At 47.5% G+C, this 21969-nt stretch overlaps 1 protein-coding gene across 3 annotated transcripts in view; it reads left to right on the plus strand.

Annotated features, from left to right (window-relative positions):
• Positions 1 to 21969, plus strand: part of MYOCD (myocardin) — a 472295-nt gene that overhangs the window by 246602 nt on the left and 203724 nt on the right. For all 3 annotated transcript variants that reach the window (XM_048818177.2, XM_048818179.2, XM_048818181.2), the window contains exon 2: positions 1248 to 1495. In XM_048818177.2, coding sequence (XP_048674134.1) covers positions 1339 to 1495 — 157 coding nt within the window. In that variant the 5' untranslated portion in view covers positions 1248 to 1338. The remainder of the gene's footprint in view (positions 1 to 1247; positions 1496 to 21969) is intronic.

The raw sequence follows: 21969 nt of genomic DNA on the forward strand, positions 1-21969 counted from the left end.
CTTATCATCTTGGGATTTTTTGGACACTGCTTTGTTGAAATGTTCTTGCAGCGTTTTGCTGCTACACTTAGTATCAATCAATCGTTCCTGCAGATGCAGAGGTCGGCATCCCACAATGTGAACAGAATTCTTCTCACCTCAGGCTCAGGAATCATCCTCCAAAGGTTCAGAGGTTCAACGAAGTACCCACAAACTCAGATGCTTATTGAAGCCTGGCCTGAACAATCAATTTCTTGGGGCTGCAGAATTGGCCAGGATGTCTCCTAAGAGCAGACTTTCTGGTGCTTCCTGCTTCTGTCCCCTGAGGCTTTCATTCAAAAGGTTCAAGTAGAGCCAGTCAGATTCTGCATCAGGGAGAATATGTTATCTGCAGACAAGCTGTGGATTTTACAAATGTGTTTCTTATTCCTAATTGCTCAGTGTATACTTTCTGCACACACCTTTTCATCCATGGACTATCTGTGAAGTGGTTGCTATTCTTATTTAGTAATCACGGGTCACTCTTTGTGGCATGCAATTGGCAGCCTTCTGTAAGACACCTGGTCTGATTTCTGTTACCTGATTGGCTTGGATAACCTGTGCTTTGTAAAGAAGCAAAGTCTCTTTTTCTGTGTGAGATTTTCTAACGGTTGGATGAATTACCTTTTACTCCCAGTAATATGTATTCACAGCCTGACCAAAGGCTCTTGCTCTCAGCAAACATTCCTTGCCTATGGATACAAGTGCCACCATCTAAATGGTCATCAATATAGGGGCGGCTGGCACCAGTGAAGCAAGTCAGCAGGCTTTATTTGCACAAATTTTCACAACTCTTGATTACTATATTTGCCCAGCTCTATGGCTAGCCAGACGTCGTGGTATTTGCCCAGCTCTATGGCTAACCAGACATCTGTGTTCATCACAGAAGGTTTTGGCTGAGTTTGCACTGTGGAATGGCAGAAGCCTTAGCACCATTTTCATTTAAACTGAACAAGCTCCCCCCTCTCTCCAGCACTTAGAATTTGTTACTGGGTGACACCATATTTACTAACCTTAACCTGGATAAATAGAGCAGAAGGGCCAAATGGTGAGATGGCATAACTCCCCTGAAGGCGGTGGAGTTACACCAGGTGTGTATCTGTCTCGAAGTGTCTCCAGCATGTGGAGAACTGGAGTGAATGTGTCTCAGCTCATTTGTATCACAGGGATCGAACATTGTTCCTTGTTCCAATGAAATGTCAGATGATTTAGGATTCTTCTGTTTCCAGTCTTTTCTAGAGTTGGCGCTGGAGTTCTGACCTACTGGAAGCCTTCTCTTTCAAAGTGGAGCTGCAAGACTCTGGATCAGTCCTTTCAGGCATGGTGATGAACGGTGTGATCCAACAGGAGCCTTCAGACCAGAACAATACACCCCGTGGGAATGAAGAAGAAAAGACACAGAAAGAGAAGGGTGCAGAAGAAGCGAAAGACTTAACCATATGCACCAAAGTCTCAGCATTTGCCGAGAGGAAGAATGGTGAGTCCCTTTTCCATTCTAGTAAGAAAAGGTAGAACTGTCTGAGCAAGATCATGCTTGATGACAGCTGTGGAGTGATGTTAATTCAGGATTTAAGTGGATGGGAACTGTATTACTCTGGTGCTTTGAAAGATGCTTTGGAAGATAGTGCTTTAAACCTGTAAGTAAATGGGAGATCGGAAATTGCTCCTAAATTCAGTGCTTCTATGTCAGCCTTAAATGCTACCGTCAGACTGTCCCATACCCCTAATCACTTTGGTTGCCCTTCTCTGTACTTTTTCAAATTCTAATATATCTTTTTTGAGATGGGGCGACCAGAACTGCACACAGTATTCAAGGTGCAGGCGTACCATGGATTTGTATAGTGGCTATAGAGAACTATCCACAATGACTTCAAGATATCTTTCTTGAGTGGTAACAGCTAATTTAGAACCCATCATCTTGTATGCATAGTTGGGATTATGTTTTTGAATGTACTTTACGTTGCATTTATCAACATTGAATTTCATCTGCCATTTTGTTGCCCAGTCACCCAGTTTTGTGAGTTCCCTTTGTAACTTTTTGCAGCCAGCTTTGGACTTAATTATGTTGAGTCGTTTTATATCATCTGCATACTTTGCCACCTCACTGTTTACCCCTTTTTCCAGATCATTTATTCTGGGAGCGGTTTTTTTTGTTTTTTTTTAATCTCCTTCCTCTGAAGCATCAGGGATGGCCACAGATGGAGATGGGGCACTGGGCAGAGTGGGCCAGGGTTGTGAGGCGGCATAAACTAGTGGTATGCAAACTGAAGGATGCACCCCCACCCCGGCCCTGGGGGACGCAAGAGGTTCTCTGAAGGGGGGTACAAAGAAACTTCAGCCTTTTGCTCTTTTAAAAAACAAACATACAAATAACACTTTTCACAGCAGACTTTAGAGCCCTGAAGTGGGACTAGGATCCCATGGGTCTCTCAGGACCCACTGCCATAATAGCGGGAGTAAGATAAACATTCAACAAACAAGCAGGAGCAAGTGGGAGTGGAGTGGATATTGCAGGGTGGGGCAGGAGTGGGATTAAAAAAATAGTCCTCCTGTGCCACAAACCACATGAACACTCGGCCAGCAGCGGCTGCTCTCCAGCCGCCCAGCTCTGAAGGCAGTACCACTGCCAGCAGCAGCACAGAAGTAAGGGTGGGAATGGAAGGGAGGTGCAACAAATTCCATGAAAGGAAGGGGGAGGGGTGTGACTGGAAAAGTTTGCACACCACCGCCTAAACCATTCTTTCTTCCAGGTGCTTGGCTGGGTGGTTCATGCTCACATGCTCAGGATCTAACTCATCGCCATATGTGGGCTCGGAAGGGAATATTTCCCCAGGTCAGATGCGCGGTGACCTTGTGCCTTTTTTGCCCTACTTTGCAGCATGTGGGTGCGGGTCACTTACCAGGATTAGCTGGCTATCTCTCATTTAGCCATTTCCCTGCCCTATTGGGGGCCCAGGGCTGCCTGTGGCACAGGCTAGTCTAGTCTCCTGTGGGCTGCGATACTTTGGTCTCATTTCCATTGTAGGTTTCAGAGTGCGGGGGCTTTTGGCCTTGAACTCTATGACTCTATAACACAGGGCCAGTTTCTGATCTCACTGACAATGGTGTAAATCGAGAGTAACTCCATGAAAGTCAGTGGAGTTACAGCTGTGGGAAACCTGTGTAAAGTGAGAGTAGGATAAAACCCAATCTATGCAAAGCCTACTGGAGTTGTTTGCTGTTTCTTTTAGGCAGTATAAGGTAGTTGGCAACTGTTTAATATATTACATGATGAAAATTCCTTGCATGCACCATCAGCATTAAGTCTTCAAAAATCAGGAAATGTGAAAGTGAATCTTGACGTTACAATGCCTTGCTCCTTTGACTGCATGCATTACGTTACGGAGTAACCTGACTAATGCCAGTGGAGTTCTACCGGCAACAAACTGGAGTAAAGCAGTGATGAATCAGTCCCAGAGCCTTTAAGTAATCAGTCACATGCTATTTTTCAGTCACTATCATATCATGGGACCAATTTTACATACAATCATAGATACCTAAGATATGATCTTGAATTTAAAGACTGCTACCGAAGGCATACACATAAGGGTGCACAGTTAAGACAGATCTTTCAATAGTCAATTTCACAATTTACATTTCCTTGCAAGCTTCAAATAGTGTTTTGCATTTAACTTACCAAGGTTTTTTTAATGGTAAAGACAGAAAAGTTCCCAGCTCTGTAATTACTAGGCACCCACATGCCAAAGCCAGTTACTGCCAATCAAAATTGCTGGTAAACTATGCACCTGTAGATCAAGGGTGCACCAGCTGATCACAGTGAGACCGGTGTCAGCCTTCTGACTAATCTAGTCAGACTAATTAGTCTGACTAATCTGACTAATTTATACTGTGCTGTCATAGCACTCTTGGCTGCATACAACTCCATAGCTGCACCTCCTTATAGCTGGGTCATTTAAGAAATCCTTAGGAAAGAGTAAGCACCTCTGACACCCTGGCCAACCAGCCAGGGTGTTGCTGTCCTCCTAACCTTCTTTATTTTTCCATTTTAAATAAATATAATTGCCTGGAATGATCATCGTAAAGAGCCTGTTCCTCTAACTTTGGGAGAAGCTGAGCCCCTTCATCACATTTTGTCTTCAGCTGGAGTTGGCAAGCCTGCCAAGTGTTATGCACATTTCCCTTTGATGTAACAACTCTGATCTCATGCACAGCTGATGAGAGAGGCTGACAGCTGGCCCTTTAAATTTGTGGGTTGGGGAGGGAAGAAGAGGAGTGGCTGCTCCTCCCCATAGCCTGTGTGCCCTCCCGGTGTGGAGCAGAAGCTTCTCTGACAGCATCCCTCTGCCCCACGGAGACCAGCATGATCCACTCTGCAGGGAGGGACCCAGAGCCTCAAGCCCTAAGGGAGCTTCTGGGCAGGGGTCCTAGCCCTCCCACTGCCCCCTAGCTGCTCCTGCTCCCAATCCTTCCCAAAGTGCTCCTGCCTTCAATCCTGCTGCCCATCCCGGTGCCAGACCCTCCCCCCTGTTGTCCAGGTGCCTGAAAAATCACCCTTGCTGGGGAGGGCCCAGTGACTCCCCTCCTCTCCTGCTGACTTCAGGGGGTGAGCAGCTGGACCACACTCCCATCATCTCCAGGGCACTGCCAAGGGAGACCCCAGCCATTGTGGGACACAGGAGGTCCCTTTGCCATGGCTGGCTTCCCCAGCAGAGGCAATCCACTGCCCTCGCTGCAGGGGGGAGGGGGCAGAGACTGATATCATTGTGGGGGCAGGGGAGTATTTCTGGCAGGGGATCATTGCCTCCCTGTAGCCCCCCAGCCCCAGTAGGGCTTGGCTGGTGAGAGAAGGTCACTAACTTTCCCTCTGACCCCTGACCCCCAGCCCCTGGCCACACACACATTACTGGGAGGCCATGGACGAAAAGAAGTGAGTTTCACCCTCAAAAATGTCACACCCGGAGCTGTACATCTGGGCCATGATGCACTAAGGGTGCTCAGCCCCTTGCAGAATCCACTCCGAACAGGGACTGTATCGAAACAGCCCCGTCCAGCACCCCGCATGCATCAGTCACCTCTCCTGGCTGCGGTGATCAACATACGTTTCCAACGAGTTTTACTCCCATCCGCCTGTAGAGCCTGCCCGGCTCCAAGGCAGGGTGACGGGGCTGCACTTTCTTGTGCAGCAGCAGCAGAACCATTTGCTAAGTTCCAGGCAGATACACCTGTGCAAAACCCGGAAGCCATACTGGCAACTGAGCCACACAGGAGTCAGTGGGGCCATCCGGGGTCACTTAGGGTAGGGGGCCACCCAGGGGTCACTGTGGGCAATGCAGCTGCCCAGGAGTCAAGGGTCACTGAGAGTAATGGTGCCACTAAGGGGTCATGGAAAGCAATGAGCCAGGGGTCACTGAGGGCAGTAGGGTCATCCAGAGAAGGGGGAGGTTTTGTTTGCACTCTCTTTGTGTTCCCTCTTGAGACAAAGAGAGAGACCAAGCAGGTAATCCAGCTCCTACTGAAATGATACATCTAAAATTACATAAATTGTAAGCAACAGCAAGGAAATGCGTTAGATTATCTTTTGTTTTAGCTTGTGAATTTTCCCTGTGCCAAGAGGGAGTTTTATTCCTGTTTCGTAACTTTAAAGTTGAGCCTAGAGGGGCATCCTCTGTGTTTTAAACCTTTTTATTACCCTGTAAAATTACCTTCCATCCTGATTTTACAGAGGTGCTTCTTTTACTTTTTTTTTATTATGAAGTTCTTCTTTTAAGAACCTGCTTGGTTGTTAGTATCCTAAAAACCCAAGGATCTGGTCTGCGCTCACCTTGTTAACCTATTTGGTTGGTATATTATTCTCAAGCCACCCCAGGAAGGGGCTTGGTGGGATATTTTTGGGGGAATAGGGCTCCAAGTGGCCCCTTCCATTAATATTTGTTTAAATCACTTGGTGGTCGCAGCAATACCGTCCAAGAACAAGGAAAGGAATTTGTGCCTTGGGGAAGTTTTTAACCTAAGATGGTGGAATATAAGCTTAGGGGGTCTTTCTTCTGGGTCCCCACATCTGTACCCCAGAGTTCAGAGTGGGGAGGAACCCTGACAGGCCGCATTCCCATGGTCTCTGGAGAGGAGAGGGGCCCCATTCCCATGGGCTCTGGAGATGAGGGGCCCTGTTCCCATAGGCTCTGGAGAGGAGAGAGGCCCCGTTCCCGAGGGGGCTGGAGAGGAGAGAGGCCCTGTTCCCATGGGCTCTGGAGAGGAGGGGCCCGGTTGATCATGGTATCCAAGGAAGCTGCAGCCCTGTTACTGGAGTTCTTGGAATGCATGTCCTTTGCAGGCCCACATGTCAGCTCCTTTCCTGAGTGCTCAGCTTCCCTGCCTCATTGGAGAGGACCTGAAAGGATGGTTTCGGGAAGTCCTGTCTACAGCCTTATTTACAGTTGCTAGGTCCAAAGATAAAGTGTTTGCTCTCTTTAGCTGAGCGTGGCTGAGGAATGTCCTGGGTGCCTCTCCTGAGGTCTAGCACTCCACTCTTTATGGGCACTGTAGACCTGCGGCAGCAGACTGACTGGGTCGGTATCCTGCCTTCTCTTGAAGTGCTCCTCTCAGGATCCACTTAGGAATTGTGCTCCTCGCTTTCAGGCCGTGTTCAGACTTGCTCAGCCCCTGCCTGGGCCATGTCTCACCCCTCCTGCTCTCTGCTCACTCTGTTTATTTAGTAATGGCTCCCTTTCTGTCCCATCACACAATCGCTGCACTGCTACCTCTTCACCTCTGCCCGTCCTGCTGTGGGAACAGTTTCCAGTGTCTCCCCTCATGTCTTCTCCCACTCATTTCAAGCCCCAGTGGAAATGCCCTTTCTCCCTAGTCCATGCCTCTCCATTACTCTTTCTCTTCTACTCCCAGTTTTGATTCTGTTGTATGATTCTGTGGCTGTAGGCCAAGGTTTGGGATGCGAGTTGTATGAACAATGCTCCGCCCTGGAGTCAGCCTGTTTGCTTTTAGATTGATCTCTCCAGCAATGACCTCATTGTATCACTGATTGTCACAAGAACGCACGGATTCTCAAGACTTGTAAGTGATGCACCACATCAAACAGCTTCCTGAGAAGCTCTTAGTATTTCTCAAGGCTGCTCAGAGCATGAGGAGTTCTGCGCATCCCTCCCATGACAAAGGGAGGGCAAAATCTCAGGTGCAGATTTGCTTTCCCTTGTGCCCTGCCCTTCCCTTTCTGGGCAGGCCACGAGTGACCACACACACTCGGCAGGATTTTGCCTGCATTCTGCATAACGTCTTCCATGCAGGTTTCCCGTTGCAGATTCTGGAGAGAAACACAGTCAGATTCTGTTGTTTATTTGTCTAGTAAAATAGACCCTCTGACTACCAGCTCCTCAGCCCCCCTGCAACAAAGAGGAGAATTTGGAAATGCCCATCTGGTTTGTGTTTAGCATAATGTGCAGAAAGGTTGCACATTTTCAGGGACCTTGTTCATAAGTAGTAGATTGTACAACTGTTTATTACACAAATGAGGCTTTTTATTGCTGAGCTTTGTTGAGCTGCCAGTTGGGATAAAGAACACAATGTGCTTCATGGTCCCTATCAAGGAAAATTAGAAAGCATTAAATTCTGCTCAAACTATCAAGCACTGGAGAGCTGGTAATCAAATCCAGAAAACGCGTGCTGTTGGAAGGTCAGGGCTATCTTGCTGGTGGTGCCTTTGAATCAATTACAAAGTCCCTTCGATAAAACATTAGAAAAACAATATATAGACTTCTGACCCCAAACCTCAACACAAAATGATACATCTCAGGCAAAAAGGGACCTGCTCTCTGTTGGCTTTGAGGGGTAACCTGAACTCCCCAAATCTTCTCTTCACTGATCTCCTGGCGAGCCGTCTACCCCGTGTGCATGTGTTTCAGTTTAAAGATATATAGGAATCCAAGTGTGGTTATTAAATTACTGTCTTGTCCCAAGCTCATTCTGGCCCTGGTTCCCCATAGCCAGGTAAGAGGTGCATCTGCAGGAAGATTTTCCAAATTAGCTTTAGATCCAAATCAAATTAATATTGCAAACAACGTATCGAACCCGAGTGATAGCTCGTCCCCAATGAAATATCAGCCTGCAGTCCTGAACCTCCAAGCCAGACTTTAATGCCACTTCAATCTGAGCGTAAGAGCTGAAGGAATTCCAAGAATCCAATGATATAAACTGTATTTTTAGAGCTGTGAGTGACTTGTGAGAGTGAAACATTGCAGGGACTAAAGATAGCACAAGTCAGTTTTTCCATGATTTATCACAAGAATGTTCGCAGCAAGTTAAAGTCATTGAATGGTGTGATAGCAGCACATACATGTTGGCATGTTTTCAAGTCAAGCCATTCATAACATATTTGTCACAGAACAAAATTTCCGTAATAAAACTTTGAGCAGCATCTCATTTGTAGAGGCACCACACAAGCCACTGAGGGGTTCGTTTATTTTCAAGTACATTCTCTCTCCTCAGCCGTAACCAGAAGGCAGTTCAAGCCACCTGATTGCAAGTTCCAAAATCTTCAGGAACTCTGACCCTGGGAGGGCATAAAAGAGACTGTGGCAGGTTGGAAAGAGCCACATGACATTTTGATTAAAAAACTAGAACAATATCAAATTAACATGACACAATTAAATGGATTAAAACCTGGCCAACTGATAAGTCTCACCATGTAATTGTAAACAGGGAATCATAATTGAGCCAGTGGGGTCTGGCAGAAATCTGTTCCTGGCTCTGTACCATTTAACATATTGATCAATGACCTGGAAGAAAAGAGAAAATCATCACTGATAAAGTTTGCAGATGACAAAAAAATTGGGGGACTGGTAAATAATGAAGAGGGCAGATCAGGATCACTTGGTAAACTGGGCACAAGCCAACAATGTGCATTTTAATACATGTAAATGTATTCATCTAGGAACACAGAATGCAGGCCATGCTGAGAGGATGCCGCCCAAAGTCCCTTGCTGAGGTTAAGATAACACAGACTTATAGATTCCAAGGCTGGAAGGGACTATTGTGATCATGTAGGCTGACCTCCTGCATGACACAGGTCAGAGACCTGCCCCAATATAATTCCTGGAGCAGATCCTTTAGAAAAACATCCAAGCTTGATTTAAAATGATCAGTGATGGAGAATCCACCACACCCCTGGGTAAGTTGTTCCAATGGTTAGTTATGGTCACCGTTAAAATGTATGCCTTATTTCGAGTTTGAATTTGTCTAGCTTCTATTTCCAGCCATTGGATCATTTTAGACCTTTCTCTGCTAGGCTGAGAGCCCTTTACTAGATATTTGTTCCCCATATAGGTAGCTATAGACGGTGATCAAGTCACCCCTTAATCTTCTCTTTGTTAAACTAAATAGATTGAGCTCATTGAGTCTATCATGATAAATCAGATTATCTAACCCTGTTATCATTCTCATGGCTCTCCTCTGACTCTCCACCAATTTATCAACATCCTTCTTCAATTGTGGTCACCAGAACTGGACAGAGGATTCCAGCAGCAATCACACTGGTGCCAAATATAGAGGTGAAATAACCTCTCTGCTCCTACTCAGTATTCCCTTGTTCCTATGTTCAGCTGATTATTGACCATGACCCCAAATCTCTGCTTCCCAGAATAGAGTCCCTCATCCTGTGAGTCTGGCTGACATCCATATTAAAACACTTATTGCTGGCTTGAGCCCTGTTTACCAAGCAATCCTGATCACTCCGTATCAGTGACCTGGCCTCTTCATTATTTGCAACTCCCCCAATTTTTGTGTCAACTGCAAACATTAAAAGTGCTAATTTTATGTTTTCTTCCAAGTCATTTTATAAAAATGTGAAATAGCACAGGGCCAAGAACCAATCCCTTGGGACCCCACTAGAAACACCCACTCAGTGGGGATTCCCCTTCTACAGTTACATTTTGAAATCTATTGGATAGCCAGCCTTTAATCCAATTAATGTGTGTGTATCACAGGGCATGCTCACTGCAAGGCACCTTCTCCTGGCTTCTCTATGAATTAGCTCCTTCCACAGCCGATGCCCCTTCTGTCATGCATTTGCAGGCCCTGCAGCCTCTCTCTCTTCTACAGCTCGGGGTGCTCTCTCTTCGAGGCTTGGCCCTCCAGCCAGATCCCTATCCATGCTTCACCTTCTGGGGTGGCGTCAAAGTCTGTCCACACAAACTGTCTCAGGCAGTCTTCCCATTCACTGCCCAGACTGTGCCACTTCCCCCGTGGCTGGTAGGGGAACGTGGATCCACCCTCTACTCCAGGTTTCAGCCCAGGGACCCTCTAATCAGTGGCCAAGGTCTGCACCACCGTGAACCTTGCTGCTGTTTGCCTCAGCCTTTTCCTACCCCTGTCCAAGTCCAGAGAGATACTGCAGGCCTTCTGCACTGCAGCCGCCTTCTTACTCCCTAATTCCTGACTTTATAGCTCCTCAGCCTGTCCTTGCCCGGCTGGACTTCACCTTCCATTAGGGCTTGTCTGTCCAGCTTAATTCTCCCCCAGGTGCGGCCTACTCGCTTAATTAGCCCCTTAACCCCTTCAGGTGAGGTGTGGGGTGAACACCCCATCATGGTGGACCATGTTAATTTTATAGCTCTCTATTTTTTTAATCAAAATGTCACGTGGTACCAAGTCAAATGTCTTATGGAAGTTAAAGTTACATCAACACAGTTTCCACGGTATGCATCCGATGAAGTGAGCTGTAGCTCACGAAAGCTCATGCTCAAATAAATTGGTTAGTCTCTAAGGTGCCACAAGGACTCCTTTTCTTTTTGCGAATACAGACTAACATGGCTGTTACTCTGAAACCTGTCACTATGACCTTTAGCATCCAAATTTGTAATCTCATCAAAAATAGCTAGCAAATTAGTTTGACAGGATCTATTTTCCATAAACCCATGTTGATTGGCATTAAATAATTTTAATTCTTTATTAATTGAGTCCCATATCAGTCACTCCTTTATCTTGCCCAGGATCGATGTCAGACTGACAGGCCTGGAATTACCGGGTCATCCCATTTACCATTTTTAAAAATTGGCACAACATTAGCTTTTTTCCAATCTCCTGGAACTTCCCCAGTGTTCCAATACTTACCGAAAATCAGTCCAGCTCTTTTAAAACTCTTGGATGCAAATTATCTGGACTTGCTGATTTAAAAATGTCTAGCTTCAGTCTCTTCTGCATAACATCCTTCAGAGTTACTAGCACATGAAAAGAGCATATGATATGACTAGGGTTACCATATTTAAAGTTCCCAAATAAAGGACACTACTGGGGGGAGGAGGAGCAGAAGAGGGGGTACAGGTAGGGGGTGCTGGAGGGGTATGTGTGTACTTGGATGGATATTTGGGAGTACTGAAGGGGGTTTGAGGGGTGCTGGAGGGAGTACCTGTGGCCTCACTCTCAAGGTGTGGGGCAGTGTCGTTCCCTGTCATGGTGGCAGGGTGGCTGGCACAGGTCTGGGATGCAGCATCAGCCCATCAGTCAGCGCTTCCCTGTGGATCTCTCCCCCTCCCCAGGGCAGGGAGCTAGGGCCTAGCCCTGTTACCCTTGCTGGCTGGGCTCTGAGGCCCCGTAGCAGGGCAGGTGACCCAGCCAAGAGGTGTTTGGCGGCTTTGCTTACCTGGTGGGCTGGGCTGCGCGAGGGCTGGGGTGGGAGAGATCCAGCAGTGCGGATACAGGGAAGGAACCAATCAGGGTGCACATACAGCTTTTTCTGACCTGCAGTGTCTAGAGCAGAAAAATCCCAGATATTTCCTCTTATTTCAAAAATCCGCCCAGATGGAGGCCGAAGGATGAAAAAAGAGGTCACTTCTGGGAAAACCCAGGTGTATGGTAACCCTAGATATGACTACATCATCTGTTTTTTTCACCCAAATAGAGAATAGAAACATTTATTGAATTCTTCTCCCTTTTCTACATTATTATTGGTAACTCTGCCATTTCTCTCAAATAAGGGACCAGTACTATTGTCAGGATACTTTTTGTTCCCAATATAGTTAACAAACTCCTTCTTATTGTCTTCAGCTCTGCTGGCCATAGTTTTTTCTTTGTGCCCCTTTGCTTCTGTCAAGGTTCCTTCCCCACTCTGAACGCTAGGGTACAGATGTGGGGACCTGCATGAAAAACCTCCTATCTTTACCAGCTTAGGTCAAAACTTCCCCAAGGTACAAAATATTCCACCCTTTGTCCTTGGATTGGCCGCTACCACCACCAAACAAATACTGGTTACTGGGGAAGAGCTGTTTGGAAACGTCTTTCCCCCCAAAATACTTCCCAAAACCTTGCACCCCATTTCCTGGACAAGGTTTGGTAAAAAGCCTCACCAGTTTGCCTAGGTGACTACAGACCCAGACCCTTGGATCTTAAGAACAATGAACAATCCTCCCAACACTTGCACCCCCCCTTTCCTGGGAAATGTTGGATAAAAAGCCTCACCAATTTGCATAGGTGACCACAGACCCAAATCCTTTGATCTGAGAACAATGAAAAAGCATTCAGTTTTCTTACAAGAAGACTTTTAATAGAAATAGAAGTAAATAGAAGTAAAGAAATCACCTCTGTAAAATCAGGATGGTAGATACCTTACAGGGTAATTAGATTGAAAACATAGAGATCCCTCTAGGCAAAAACTTAAGTTACAAAAAAGATACACAGACAGAAATAGTTATTCTATTCAGCACAATTCTTTTCTCAGCCATTTAAAGAAATCATAATCTAACACGTACCTAGCTAGATTACTTACTAAAAGTTCTAAGGTTTCAGAGTAATAGCTGTGTTAGTCTGTATTCGCAAAAAGAAAAGGAGTACTTGTGGCACCTTAGAGACTAACCAATTTATTTGAGCATGAGCTTTCGTGAGCTACAGTGAGCTGATGAAGTGAGCTCACAGATGAAGTGAGCTGTAGCTCACGAAAGTTCATGCTCAAATAAATTGGTTAGTCTCTAAGGTGCCACAAGTACTCCTTTTCTTTTTTAAAAGTTTTAAGACTCCATTCCTGGTCTATCCCCGGCAGAAACAGCATATAGACAGACGGAGACTCTTTGTTTCTCTCCCTCCTCCTAGCTTTTGAAAGTATCTTGTCTCCTCATTGGTCATTTTGGTCAGGTGCCAGCGAGGTTATCTTTAGATTCTTAACCCTTTACAGGTGAGAGGAGTTTTTCCTCTGGCCAGGAGGGATTTCAAAGGGGTTTATCCTTCCCTTTATATTTATGACAGCTTCCCTTATCAATTTTCAACAATTCCTAACTTCCGATCTATGTTCATTACTATCAACTTTCTCTTTCTTCCATTTGTTAAATATTATTTATTTTATTTTGTATAGCTGCCTTCTCTGATGCTCTAAACCAAATTGTATTTTTAACAGCACAGCCTTCTTCCTCAGTTATGGGATTGTGGCTTTTGGGTATCTAGTAAGGTATTCCCAAACATTTCCCAAACATCATTCACATTTTTCTGATTAAATTCTTCCTCCCAGCTGATTTGGCTCATAATTGATTTCAGCTTTGTGAAATTGGATCTTTTAAAGCACCAAGTATATATATTACTGCTCTGGACTTTATTCTGCTTGTACATGATAAATGGGATCAAGTCACGATCACTTGTACCTAAATTACCATTAAGTTTTCAATCTGCGATCAGTTCCTCTTTATCCGCCAAGACGACGTCTAATATAGAATTCCCCCCTGCTGGATGCAACACTTTCTGCAGCCATCTCTGTCTGGTTCGGCTGTCTTTCTGCCTGTGGCTGCCCAACACTCACGCACACTCAGCCCCACCAAAGCAATACCCAGACCTCTGTGTTCATAAGAACATAAGAACGGCCATACTGGGTCAGACCAAAGGTCCATCTAGCCCAGTATTCTCTCTTTCGACAGTGGCCAGTGCCAGATGCCACAGAGGGAATGAACGGAACAGGTAATCATCAAGTGATCCATCCCCTGTCGCCCATTCCCACCTTCTGGCAAACAGAGGCTAGGGACACCATCCCTGCCCATCCTGAATAATAGCCTTTGATGGACCTATCCTCCATGAACTTATCTAGTTCTTTTCTGAACCCTGTTATAGTCACATACAGCCCCCAGGGAAATCCCTCCACCCACATAGCTAAGCTCCTGACCAGCCTGTGTTTTGGGCAGTGGCTCCTATTGTTCCAGATATCTTACTCCAAAAGGAGCTTAACCGCAAAGGATGCCAGTGGAGCTGCTCCTGTGCTTAATGTTCAGCACTTGCTTACATGCTGTGCTGGAGCGTGGCCAGTGCTCGCATCACACAGGATCAAGTCCCACGTAGGAGGCTTTGTCTCCTTATATCACTTCCTCCGCACCTTCTTGTGCAGGATTTAACACTCAATATTTAGGCTTGTGTCCATTTTCTTTCCCTTATAACCATGACTTTGGTTAAATAAACTAAGTATGTGAGTGATTATAAACTTTCCCCTTTGCCATCTGGAGCTGGATGAATACAAGTTCTGGTCCTCTGAACACAGTTTGCACTTACCTTCCCTCTTATTTATATTTGTGATTCTTTGCATGTTGGTTTTGCGACTGCACATCTTGTAAAGTCCTTTGACTTGTTCTGAGAACTCCACAAGGTGATGTCTCAAACAGCTTTCTCCCTGCTGTGACTGTCCCCAGAGGCCACCCTGGTTATGTCTACACTTGGAGCTGGGGGGAGAGAGTCCCTGCTCAAGCAGACATACGCACGCTAGCTCTCACTGAGCTAGTGTGCTAAAAATAGCTGTGTAGCTGTGGTAGCATGGGCAGCAGCGAATGGCGGCTTCGGTTAACTGCCCTGAGTACAAACCCGCCCGGACCTTGAGCAGTCTTCCTCTTTCTCTGGAGCTAGGGTGACCAGATGTCCCAATTTTGTAGGGACAGTCCCAATTTTGGGGGTTTTTCTTATATAGGCACCTATTACCCCCCATCCCTGTCCCGATTTTTTACATTTACATGGTCACCCTATCTGGAGCATTTGGGACTAGCTTCAGTCAGAGAGTACGCAGGAGGACTGGTGTGAGCTGGTCCAGCATTTCTGTGCTCCACATGGGAAGAAGATTTTTTACGGAAGGAGACTCTCTAATCTAGCAAAGACATCAAGATCCCATGCCTGGAAACTGAAGATGGACAAATTCAGACTAGCAATGTCGTGCGAATGTTCAATATTGGGCGTCATTAACCATTGGGACAACACACCCGGGATACCAAGACTTGGTGTCTCTGTCTAAAAGATCTGCCCTAGCTCACCCAGGCTTGTGGGCCTGTGTCATGCTGTTGGGTACACTAGAACTATGTTTCTCAGCAGGTCAGTTATGAAAGGCACTCAGTGGGAGGGTCACAAAGCACTGAAAATTATATCACAATCTCATCAAAGAAAATCTGGCTCCACCACATGCCCTGATTCTTCATGGTCAGGTATTCAATGTCAATCTCTTGATACACACACAAACACACACACAAATTCAACAGGCTTATCATTGGTAGCTTTGATGCATTTTACTCTTACTTTTATAGTAAATGTAACAGGACTGCAAAAAGTTTTGATTTCGAAGAAAGGGTCACCAGTCTAAAGAGATTGAGGAACATTGGTCTAGAGGATCAGAATGCTGCCTTCTGGCCTTAAGATCCATGAATTCTGAACGTACTGGAATGAATCAGTTCTTGGTTAATGGACTGTCTGTGTTATATTTCTCCATTCACAAAGAGAAATGAGATATTTTCACTCTGAATGATTTTTAGATTAGGAGAACAACAAGAAATAACAGAAGTAAAGACTCCATGAGAGAGCGCACTCTGTGTGTGTGTGTGTGTGTGTGTGTATGTGTGAGAGAGAGAGAGAGCACGCGCACTATGTGTGTGTGTGTGTGAGAGCATGCACTGTGTGTGTCTATGTGTGTGTGAGAGAGAGAGAGAATGCACTGTGTGAGAGAGAGCACACTGTGTGTGTGAGAGAAAGAGCATGAGAGAGTGCACTGTGTGTATGTGTGAGAGAGAGAGCACTGTGTGTGAGAGAGAGTGTGAGAGTGAGAGAGAGCATGCACTGTGTGTATATATGAGAGAGAGAGAACGCACTATGTGTGTGTGTGTGTGAGACAGAGAGTGCGCTCAGTGTGCATGTACACACATGCGTTTACACTGAGCTCTCTGAACTCTGCACACAGGTAAGTGCTTAGAGATCGAACGATGCAGTCCACAAAATCCCACTTGCAGCACAGATTCCTAGCTACACACCCCACCTCATTTGGAATGAACCACATCGTAACTGTCATTGACAGAGGTAGCCCCAGGCTAATATTGTTTGCCCTTGGAGCCAGATCCTGCCATGGCTTTGGCTGGCTAGCTGAGTGAAGAAGAGCCAGTCTGAGTGCTGTCTGTCAAGGATTCATGCAGGGAGGGTTCTGGACATACCCAAAGATAACGGGGTGGTTACTGCAGCCCACACACAGAACCTGTGTGGTGACCCAAGTGGGAGCTGGAAAGCCAGGTGCTGCAGGACGGTAGTGTGTCCAGCATCCAAATGCAGGAACCCTGTTATATTGACTAACCAGAGTCCTATAGCTTCCCCATGGTGACTGAAACTACCAGCTGTGTACATTATACCTGGCCTGGGGACTAGACACACCTCTCTCCCTGAGCCTACATTAGCTAGGCCTGCCCCTAGTGCTCCTTTGTAAGCCCTGGAAATGCTCTGGCTGCATGGCAAGACGCTCTGGTTCCACAGTGAGCTGTTCCCCGGCTGCACAGTGAGCTGTTCCCTGGTTCCATGGCGCCCTGTTCCCTGGTTGCATGGCAAGCAGAGGCTTCCTACAGCCGTTGCCCATGACGTTTGGCCGAGTCTGTGCTCTTTCTCATGTTTGTTGTGGGTACTCTTTTCCCAAAGTTTAGCTCAGCATGTGCTTGGGAATAGTTGTACTTACAGTAATCAGTCTCCGAGCCCAAGGCTGCATCATCTTCCAGTAACATCTGGCACAGTCACATTTCACACAGATGTTTAACACTGCGGGGACTTCCCAGTACTAAGCATGAGTGGCATTAGGAGAATGGCTACAGAAGAGGGGAAAGGCCTGGCTAGGAGGCTGTGTTCTGTTACTGCTGTGCAAACCACTTCCACTGTTTTAAATGAAGAAAAGGAGAAATTCCGAGCTGTTTCATCACCTGTGAAAGCAGGCCTACGTCTGGCCTGAGACACTAGGCTGGACACGGGGCTCTGCGTAGCCTGGGTGGAAGGGGATCTTCCTTCCTAGGCTCCAGAGTGGCAGCAGAATCTCTGCACAGCCACTAGTGCAGCCCTGAGGCTGCTGCACCCCTGTTACTCCTGCGCTGCTGCTCCACTGTTTGGGAAGGGTTGGTGAGTTCATTCAACGCCCTGTTCACTTCTCCCCCTCCCACCATGCTCTGCCTGTCAGTGGTATGCAGGGATGCCTGCTAAGCTAGGTGCTGCAATGTGCGTAGTGCATGTGGCACAAATCCTGCCCTTGCTGGCATTGCAGAACGAAATTGGTCCCACTGTATGCGGGGCTCTCCAGAGGGGGGGCAGGATCTGCCTCTTCCCTAGTGTAAAGCTGATTATCCCGGCACATGGACTCCGTACAGAACCTCCTATGGCCTCTCTGCCGTGCACAGCTGACAGTGCTCCTGCACTGACGCACTGAGCTTTCTGGAGCAATGCAAGGAGCTGTGGCTGTGTTGCAGTTACAGGATCTTTTCCAGATTCATTATGGTCCTTGAGAGCAAGGCACGTCCTCTCCTCCAGGCTAGGTTTGCAACCCCCTGAAGCCGCACTCGGACGCCTGCAGTTACAACAAAGATGTGAAGAAAGCAGGAAGAATCATAATAATAATGTAAACATGACAGAGTGCTTCCCGACAGATGCACAAATCCTGTAAACATTGCTGTCATGGTGGAGATCTCGCCAGAGATTCCTCAAGGTATTTCCAAGGGCCCTGCAGCCTGGGGCTGTGGTTCTTGGGGTTTCGAGATTACATCCATCTGTTGGCAGCTGAGGCCTGTTTCGAAGTGGCCAGGAGAGTTCTGTTCAGTCACTAGGTCCTTCGGCTGGGCTAGGGACAATTTCAGCCTCTTTGTGACGGCCCCCAGTGGCAAGTGCTGCTAATGGAGGCTGTGCGTCACCTCAGGGAATGACAGCGGAATGCCCCCTGCTGCGGCGGTACAGGAGTGCAGATACGCACTGCAGCCTCCTCGTGCCCACGGGCCTGAGCCTGCAAACGCTCCCTAGCCAACGTAGCCCACACCGCCTGGAGCAAGCCCTGGCATACAGTGGGCAAGCCCTCAGCAGGAGGGGCCTGATGCGGCAGCTCGGAAATAAGAAAGGTCTCTGAGCTCCACAGGCCCCCTTAGATGGGCCTCTGCGGAGCTGGCCACATGGGCTTATTTGTGCAAACTCTGAAAATGTGGGTCCTGGGAGGATCCTCGTGGCTGGGCTGTGCCCCTCCCCCCTCCTCCCCAAGGCAGCCCCAGCCCAGGCCTCTGTCGGCCTGGGAGTTCTGCAGATGGGGAAGTGCTTGGGACATTTTGTGGATCACTCACACTATTAAGGGGTTCTGTCACCGCCTGTCCTGTACCCTTGCATGCCTTGGTGCTGTACTGCTGCGGCTCAGAGCCCTGACACCCGTAGCCAGCCACATGCACAAGGTCTCCCCCTGGCTTCCACCCGCCTAGTTACTCCTTGCAGGGTGACTCCAGCAGCCCTTCTGGTCCAGAGTCTCCCCAAATCCCTCTACCCCACGTTCTTAACCAGCAGACACTCAGACTGTTCCCCTCTGGTTCATCACCCCGCCAGGGAGCAAAACCAGCTCCTAGTCATCACTTCACCAGGGCACACGCATTCCGCACAGTCTGCACACAGGAGACCTGCTCGGGTAAAACTGAACAAAAGGCTTATTTAATAGAAAAGGCCCAGCTCCAACGGTGGAATAGTGAGGAAAAGCAACACAGACAAATTACACAGAAAATAAACATAAAGACGCAACTTCTGGCTTCAACTCTGATATGAGTGAACTTCCCTTTCTAAGATAAGTGACCTGTTGCCTCTGAACAGGTTTCCAGAGCACCCCCATCCCAGAGCACCCCATCCCAGAAGGAATCCCGTGTTTCACAGGCAGCACCCCACTTAGCGGCTGCCCCTCAGTTTCTGGGTAGCCTTCATGTCAAACCCTTCTCTTTTAAGTGTTTGCAGGCTTTTCTTTTTCCCAGGCTATGGTGATTCATGGTGGGGGAAATTCCCTCTTCTCTTATTTCTCCAAGACTGGGGGTTTTTATTCAGTTTCAAGTTGGTTCAGTGTTTTCCCTTGAACTCTAGTGGTCCACCGTTGTCTTTTCCTGGCTGGACAACGGATGGGTATTTGAAGTTAGTGTCATGTAAACAACTGGCTTGGGAGGAGCCCCTCCCTCCTGCAAGGTGCATTTGAAATTGTAGTACCGGTCCTGAGTGACTGTTCTCTATAGATAAATACACTGATTCCTATCCAGGGCCTGTATACAGATCTCATAATGACCACCATGTTCAAACCATTATAATCTTTCATACAAAACCATACTCGGCCTACTTTTATGCACAATAATGTTGCATACAACCAGCTGATTCAGTTGCGTACACTTTGGGGTTCAGCCCTCCTGTGTCCCTTGGGGTGTCTGTACCCTGACTGTCATGGGCTGAAGCCTGTGGAGTGAAGATAGCTGGGCTCAACCCCCACCTGGGCCTGGGTGGAGGGGAGGAAAGGAGGAGGGAGCAGGTGTTACTAGACTGGCACACACGGGAAGGAGATTAAGCTCAAAAGGAATCAGCTGTCCTGGGCAGGGGAGGACATTTCTCTGGGCTGTGGAGCCCCAGGAAGGGGTAGCAGGGAGCCTGTCAGTCTGTCTGGCTGTGTTCGGATTTTGTTCAGATGTGGGCTCCTCCAGTTATTAAATACACTGGTAGTACTGCCAATGCAGCTAGCTCCCAGCTGGCTGAGCGCCTTGCAAGCTAGCATGCCCGCAGGCGCTGTGCTTTCCTCATACATTGAACAGGAAATGTGTTGCAGATTGTGCTCTAGATCCGCAGGCTCCCTGAGGGAGGCTTATTTGAGCCTCACAGAAGCCTAAGCACTCTGGTTTGACATGTTAACCCAGTACCCCCTAGCATACCACAGCCAGGATAGTGAGAAAAAAGCCCCCGACACATGGGTGCTCGCTGGGTGGAAAGGTTTGCTGCCCTGGAAATGAGCCTGAAATGTAGCTGTCAGAGGAGAAAAGCCCCTTAGGAGAGGCAGAATTTCCCTTTGCACCACAGAAATGTCTCGTAAAAGTACTAAAGGAAGGGGAAGAATGGTCAAGCGAGGGGAGCAATCCAGCCTTCGTTCTGCTCGCCTATGGATGCTGGTCAGGGAGCTGACGCCTGTCATGTCACAACCGCAAGGGCCACTTGTGTGTGTTGTGCCCCTTGTGCTGTCTTGTGGGCCAGAGCAGCTTTGCACCCACCGCTCTTGAGATGAGCCGGCGGTACCAGAAGGGCCTAGAGAGAGCAGAGAGGAGTAACGGGGAGGAGCCATGCCCTGTGAGGGAATTCAGAGAGCTCTGCCTGCCGACATGGGCAAAGGGGCTCTGACACTCTGCAAAGAACGGGGGAGGGGGTGTTTTCCTTCACTAGCAATGACAGGATTGCCCCTGGTGTAACTCCACTGGGGAGTGGAGCAGCAGTGAATTCGGCCTATTGGCTGAGAAGGAGGAGAAGTGACTGTCAATAGTATCAGTTCTCTCTCATCTGCCCTCCCCAGCAGCTGGGCAGTGTTTGCTATTGACTTCAATGGGGCCAGGATTTCAGCCTGGCAAAGCCCAGGGCATGTTTTGCTCTCCACTGGTTCTGAGGCTCCTCTTGCCTTGGTATCCACACTTGGCTGGATGGGTCACATTCCTCTGCACTCCTGGGCAATTTAAAAAGTCAGTCAAAACCGGCTGAAAACGTATTTCTCTGTTATCAAATATGAATATATTCTCACACTGGCATGTCTCCATAAGAATATTAAAAATAGCTTACTAAGTTACACTGTGAAAATCACTAATATAATAAGACTTGTGTGTCATATTCCATTAATAAAGGAACGCTAATGCCACGCTTTAATGGGATACTGATGTAAAGCAATAAGGAACTTTTTTGGAAAAACACAATCCTATTATTTGAAGATATTTTTTGCAGGGAAAGGTTAGAAAAGAATATTTGTTGGTATGTCATTTGTCCAACTCAATAAAAGTGATTTGCCTCCTTTCAGACTTCGGTGCTAGTGAAAAGCAAAGCAAGGAGCAGAGGATTGGTGTTTGCTTCACCACCTTCTTCCCTCGCCATTTCTCAGGCCCAAAGGTGAACACCATTTTGTACAAAGAAGGGCCTGGAGCAACTTCCTGACCATGACCTGTGTGGCCCCAGTTTACACTGACTAGCACTCAGAGAGCACTGACCTCCACGGGGTTGGAACCAGATGGGGCCCTTGTCTGCTCTACAGAGTTAGGTTGACATAAGGCAGCTAATGTCAGTATACACACTACAGCCTTGCTCCCACCCATGTAAGTGCCCTACTACACTGACATAATAACTCCAATTCTGCGAGAGGCGTAGCTTATGTCGGTGTAGCTAGGGTGACACAGTGTCTGTGTAGAGCGGGAAGCCAAGAGCCTGGGCGGCTGGCCCACTCCTGGTGGGGAGCAGGCAGCCCAGAGCTGGGGGTGGGAGCAAGGGAGCCAGGAACCCGGGGGCAGCCAGGCTTCAGGCAGGGAGCTGCAGGGAGCTGAAAGCCCTGGCTCTCAGCCTCTCTTAAATTGGTGGAAGCGCTCTTGGGGAGGATGCGCACCATCGACAGGAGAGCAGTGTGGATATGAACCATCACAGTAATAACTGCAGTGGCTGTAAGTGGACCTAACATAGGTCAACTTAAGG

Source organism: Caretta caretta, chromosome 14 (genome assembly GCF_965140235.1).
Source record: "Caretta caretta isolate rCarCar2 chromosome 14, rCarCar1.hap1, whole genome shotgun sequence".
Lineage (NCBI taxonomy): Eukaryota > Metazoa > Chordata > Testudines > Cheloniidae > Caretta > Caretta caretta.